General features: G+C 39.8%; 1 protein-coding gene across 1 annotated transcript in view; it reads right to left on the bottom strand.

Moving 5' to 3' along the window:
- The window catches only part of SLC30A7 (solute carrier family 30 (zinc transporter), member 7), a gene marked incomplete at both ends in the record, with an annotated part of 14,849 nt that extends 9,647 nt beyond the window's left edge, over positions 1 to 5,202 (bottom strand). The window contains 5 exons of the mRNA XM_010011422.1: positions 256 to 306; positions 1,389 to 1,544; positions 2,437 to 2,563; positions 3,908 to 3,995; positions 5,084 to 5,202. Coding sequence (XP_010009724.1) covers positions 256 to 306; positions 1,389 to 1,544; positions 2,437 to 2,563; positions 3,908 to 3,995; positions 5,084 to 5,202 — 541 coding nt within the window. The remainder of the gene's footprint in view (positions 1 to 255; positions 307 to 1,388; positions 1,545 to 2,436; positions 2,564 to 3,907; positions 3,996 to 5,083) is intronic.
- Positions 5,203 to 6,255: the final 1,053 nt, after the last annotated feature.

Below are 6,255 nucleotides of genomic sequence, written 5' to 3'. Positions count from 1 at the left end.
CTCTTTCCTAGAGTTTTATGATTTCCTGTTTTCAGCGTCACTAACAGAAGCTGAATACCAGCTTTTGGGAGCTCCCTTTTAAACTGATGTTTCAACTTCCGTGGATGTAGAAGGGGACTTCATAAAATAGCTCCTCTAAGACAAACAGAACATGTCCCCAGAGGCACCCTCTAAACCAGATGTGTGACGGTCAGTCCTAAGCAGGCAGACCATGATAAAACACTAATAAAACCACTACACTTTTTCTCAGCATACCTTGTAAAATCTGTTTGCTGGATCCAGCCACCCCTTCAAGAGAATGGTCACCTGTGAAGATTAATTAGTGGTAGGTTAACTTCACACAGTAGATTCTATGTATGCATAAAGATCAACAGCTTTTTAATGAAAACAAACTGAGAAATAAGACCTTTCTAGGATTTAGCAATGTAAGACCCCCTCAAGAATACAAGCCATACATACAAGAGCAAGGTCAAATAAATTTGCTAACCAGAAATATTTCACTTAAGCATTTCTGCCTAATGTAAACCAACAAGGATTGGAAAAGGTAGAACTAAGTAAAAAAATCCTCTCAACCAAGCAAATTAATGCCTCTGTGGAACATGTCCATCCCTGACAGTGTCCAAGGCCAGGCTGGACAGCACATTGGGCAACATGGTCCAGTGTGAGTTGTCCCTGCCCATGGCAGGGGGTTGAACTGGGTGAGCTTAAGGTCCTTTTCAACCCAAACCAGTCCATGATTCTATGTCAGGAAGATATTTTAAGGAAAGCTTGTTAAAGGATTGTAAATGACTTCTACTGAAAATACACCACGATTTATGTGGAAGTTGATTTGAGTATCAAATGGCACAAAACTACCTTCGCTGTTCCGCTGGGGTGGGGAACATGGGGAGAGCAAGGATCAGGCAGGAGGAAGGAGCTCCTGCTTTCCAAGCAGACTCTGGGAGAGCACTTGCAAAGCAAGCACCAATTTTCTACCAAGAATAGCAGAGAAGGGACGAGTAAATATTTTTATACTGTCACTTCCTGTCTGCAAGTTACACTATTCCCTGCCCACTTGGAGTCACACCACATCCTAGTTTATGGCTTAGGCAGGAAGGATTGGCATGGCTGCATTACAATAAGGCTTTCGTTGCATTGTTTCAAATGGGTGGTAACCACACTGTCTCTTCTCCCATACTGCTAATATCCTGCATGGATGTCTCCTCATAGATTTTCACCTTTATAGAGAAGATTCAAGCATAGAAGAGATACCAAGTCCCTTTTTCATAACCAGCTTTAAAGCAGATTAAAACTACACAAGATGGGGAAAATCTTACATTTGAGATCCCAAACCAAGTACAACATATAAGTTAAGTCACGATGGCCTATGACACGAACCAAGTACTTACCATGACAGTAATCCTGACCATGAGAGTGTCCATGGCTATGGCCATGATCATGAGTGTGTCCATGGCCGTGTTTATGTTCATGGCTGTGACCATGACCTCCGTGACTGTGTCCATGGCTGAGACCACCATTAAATAGAGAATGGCTGTGTTCATGCCCTATAAACAAATGGCACCATCAGAGTATAAATTTCAAGTGCTGAATCAAAAGATGATTACTTTTGTTTCTAAGCAACTTAAAACCTATTCATCTTTAGGTCACCTTAATGCACAACTTTAAATAAGTTCAGAAAGCTGTCTGACATCTAAATCTATGCTTGGCAACTGTATAAAAATACACCTGATTTGAGAAGTCGAATGCTTTTATACATTCCCACTTCTGAGGTAAGTTGTGCTATGCTTTTAGTACAGTTGTGAAGACGTACATATAATACAAGCATATTAAAACCAGCTGCTTTAAGAAAACAGAAATTAACTATTATTCAGACATTTTAAAAGAAAAAAATTAAGCTAAATCACTGCTTAAAGACCAAAGCCTATTTTCTTCCACCGGTCTATATCAGTTTATGTGGTAAGCTGAAGGAGACACCAACTAGCTTTGCAGAAAGAAAACCCCTACTTACCATATATATATATTTAGGCAAATGCTATATTTTGAATTGAAATGCAGAATTTAAGTTGAGAAGCATCTGAAACTGAGTCATCCCAGGCTTAAAATCTGGTTCAGACACTGCTTTGTAAATTTTCCAGCCAAAACCTGCTGTAACTCCAGCTTAATTTTGTCCAAATGTCACTCTGCAAGTCTCTCCCAATAAGGCACTGAAGAGTGCATGTTCCAGAGAGCACGTTCTGGAGCTCTAGGTCATCCAGGGAATGGGTATTAACACCAGAAGTGACATACCAGGGCTAGTGATGGAGCATAGAAGTCAGTACTGCAACAAGTCACGTATGCATTTGCCTAGGATTGCCACTAAAAGGACATTACAATTTAATCCTGGGGTTCTCAGGGTGCCAAGGAAGGAAACAGGACTGAAAATTATAGACACCCTACCAGAGCCATGTGAATGCCCATGACCTCCATGTTGAAAAACAAATATTCCTATAAGATTTACAATGAATCCTAGTATAGAAACAGGAAGAAGTCTCTCATGATGCACATCAGGAGGCTCAAGTGCTCTCTAGAAAACAAAACATAACAAAAAAAACCAAACACTAAACCAAACCCAACAAACCCAAAATCACAAACCAAGAAGCAAATGCAGAGTTTTACATTCTCTTTATCTCATTAGAAGACACTGAAAAACCTAGACATCACTTGGGACTTTCAGTTTTTGGGAAGGTACATGGACAATTCTTACTGCCTGAAGTTGAAGCTGTTTGTTTGGAAGTTTTTCTTCAGTGAGACATTATAGGCCTAACACAATTTGCAGCGTGAAGCTAAGCCTTGAAGAGTGTAAATGACTGCTGATGGGGGAGAGAAACACTCCCCATCTGCCCCCAGGTATGAAAGATGCAGGGAACAGCAAGACAATGAAACCTGCAGTAGATGTAACATTTTAAAGCAACAGAGATAAAAGGAGTCACCAAGACAAGCAAAGCTAACACTTACCATGGGAGCTAAGACCAGCAGGAAAACAGTGATGTTTCAACATTAATCTAGACCTTTCCAGTAGAACTTTTTATTGCATTTCTAGCAACTTCTGTTGTTGTTTCTAGATTTGAAGTTTTCAAGTTTTCAGCAATTTCAATCCAGTTTGTACCAGTTTTGAGATATTTACAGGCTTATTTCCACACAGGATATGTTCCTGAGAACTCTTCCCAGTTCTCAAGTAAAAAGAAAACCACTAGAATGTATTCTGAACTAGAAGTCTCCCATTAAAAAGTAAAAGCTTTAATATAAACTGGTCAGAATGAGTTATCGGTTTTACTCTTAGTCCTACCTCACTTCAGGGCAGACATGCTTGATGTCAACATTTAAGTCTTGAAATTATCACCTGAACCACCTTGTAAAGAAAATAAAAATCAGGTGCCCTTGTAAATGCTAAAGCTTATTACTACTTGCCAGTTAGGCCAGACCAAGAGGTGGCACATAATGCTTCTTCTTTAATAAGTTAGACCAGCTTCTTCACAGGATGTGGCTTATGACTTACAGCTCTCCTCTGAATAACTAGTTTTTACCTTTCTTTATTGGCCTCATTTGTCCATTCACAATGAGAAATAAAGGTCTTTCTATGACATGCTTAACTGCCTGAAAAAGGACAGGGTAAATCTCACAGAACCTTTACACACAGTCAAAATACACTATTCGTGAAGCGAGCACTGACACACTTAAAAAGCTGGTTTCTGTGTCACGAACCAGCAGTTTTAGATGGCCTTATCCTCTGTTCAAATCTCAGAATTTTTTAACCAATATGAACATCATTTAATTTTCTCAATTCAATTTCACTGATTTTATCCCCATTAAAACTTGTTCTGTGAATAGCAATGTGACCATTGACAGTGCAAAGGACCCCATAACATACCTCAACACCTTCAGAGAAAATGAAGAATGCTGTAAAGATGAGGAATAAACCATTTACAAATCCAGCAAGTACTTCTGCTCGAACATACCTGCAAGAAACAAAAAACCAAGCAGATATTAACACCTCCATTATAATGCTGAAAATTAGAAGTGGAACTTACAAGACTTGGAGTACAATCTTCTAGCTCTCAGTTGTACTACACAGGGATTTGCTAAATGGAAGATGCAGTAAATGAACTAAAGTATATACAGTGAGAAATTCACTGTGTTGTATTATGACAGAAATTATCTGATCTAGATGAAAGAAAGCTTTCAATATGTCAAAATCTTCCCATTTTAGATGCTCTCTAGTGGAAAATACAGTGTAAGCGTATATTTGGAAGCCACAAAGTAAGATAAGCTTGGGAGATGTAACTGAAGTCTGCTGATGTGAAGTTCTTCAAACAGCCATATATTAATTTGCACACACACCCCCCCCCCACAAGGGGGATTTTTAGTAAAAGTTTTAAGTAGAAATTAACTATTTCAGATACTAAAGTTTTCCAATAGGAAGCAGTCAGGTTAGAATAACACATCAACCCAGTGTAGCAAACATCAGACTTAACAAATTGTGGCTGCTCTCTAATAAATGGAACACCAGCTGTTTAAATGCAGAGCAGTAATTAATACAGAACCTGCTTTCACTGCAATTAGTTCACGGCACAATCAATTCTTCCTAAATTGATTTCTAGGCACACTGGAGTTTCCACCTTAATTAAACAGTGCTTTAAGTCTCAGACTACACAATCCATGCTTAGGCAACACAGCGGAAACTAAATGCTGACATTCAGGTCAGTAATGCTATAGGGAATGCAGCAACCCCTGTTACAGCTCATTTGCTGTTAATTAATCATATCACCCATTTAATAACATTCTATCACCAGTATTGTTTCATAGGGCACCACCGCAATGTGCAATGGAAGCAGTGCCCTTGGAACAGCATCAGGTGGAGCAGCTACATCCATGAAGGCGGTATGAGATGAGGGGGTTACTACCTTACAGGTTGACATGTCACCTTAAAACCCCACACTGAACATCTTTCCCAATGTTCTGTGAAGAGAGGCTTTGTTCATGCAGTGAACAATTACTACTAGACATTTACTACAGCACATTAAGGTAACAGCCTGAAGTTTCTTACCCATAGGAGAAAGCATCGTTTGACCTCCATTTTGAAATAACTGAAGCTGCTAATCCAGCCAATAGAGCAGTACAGTCAAAAAACATATGAAAAGAATCTGATATTAGACCTAAACTGGAAAAAACAAACAAACAAACAAAACAAAACCAAACAGGGAAAAGAAAAGTTACGTTCCATACGTTACATGTTTAGCATGAACAACCCAGCACTTAATCTTCTACCCACTAACAGAACACACTGTGTCTAAGCTTCAGGCATGGATTTACTAGCACACAGGAGAAATCCACACCAGATGACCAACACAAATATGGTGACAACTGCTTTGTCAGCTTTGGGAAGGCACTTTGGAAGAATGCTTGGCCAAAAGTCCTCCTAGCATATGATTCTGGCCATAGCAGAGGGTGGTTTCCACGCACACAAACCACAGCCCTGCAGTAGATACACCGCTCACCAACATAATTCTAGAGACAGGTATTTGTTCTTCTATTTCAATGTATAGTTTGACCATATGAGCAAAATTGGCTAGAGAAGAATATATACACAAGCTGCATTTAAATCCTGACCCCACACAGGTGCATAAAAGTATTTCACATCCAGTTACAAAAGCAAATTGAGTTTAGGGATACTGCTTTTGAGTACCTGTTATACACAACGTCTATATAGGTTAACCAGCACAGCAGCACTAAGTTTTAGACTACCAATGCCACCAGTGATGGCACTAAGCATGTCCAAAAGCAATATGCTCAAACTTAGTACTTTGGAAGAGTTTTCATACCCAGGGGAAACTGGCCAAGAATTTCTTTGATGCCTGTTACTAAAACAAAATCCTATCCCACCTCTGAACCCGAAATTGTACAGCAAGTTATGATGGCACTGTGCTCACAACTGCAAACCCCACAGAGGCAAGACGCCAACACAGCTATATTGCTTTCATGAGCTAAGCTAACACGTCCCAGGAGCCAGAGGCACGTGCCTTAATCAACAGAGGTCAATACAGGCTGCAACACAATTCACCACATGGCATAAACATGCTCTGTGGTATAGGTACAGCTCTAAGTGATTCAACTGCACAGATGACACGAGGATCTGAGGCTTTTTTCTTTAAGTTACAGAATCCCAGCCTGGTTTGGGTTGGAAAGGACCTTAAGATCATCCAGCTCCAACCCCTGCCA

The sequence above is a fragment of the Nestor notabilis genome, unplaced genomic scaffold (assembly GCF_000696875.1).
Source record: "Nestor notabilis isolate BGI_N333 unplaced genomic scaffold, ASM69687v1 scaffold30003, whole genome shotgun sequence".
NCBI lineage: Eukaryota > Metazoa > Chordata > Aves > Psittaciformes > Psittacidae > Nestor > Nestor notabilis.
The sequence above is the reverse complement of the archived record's forward strand: the minus strand, read 5'-3'. Positions and strand labels throughout refer to the sequence as shown.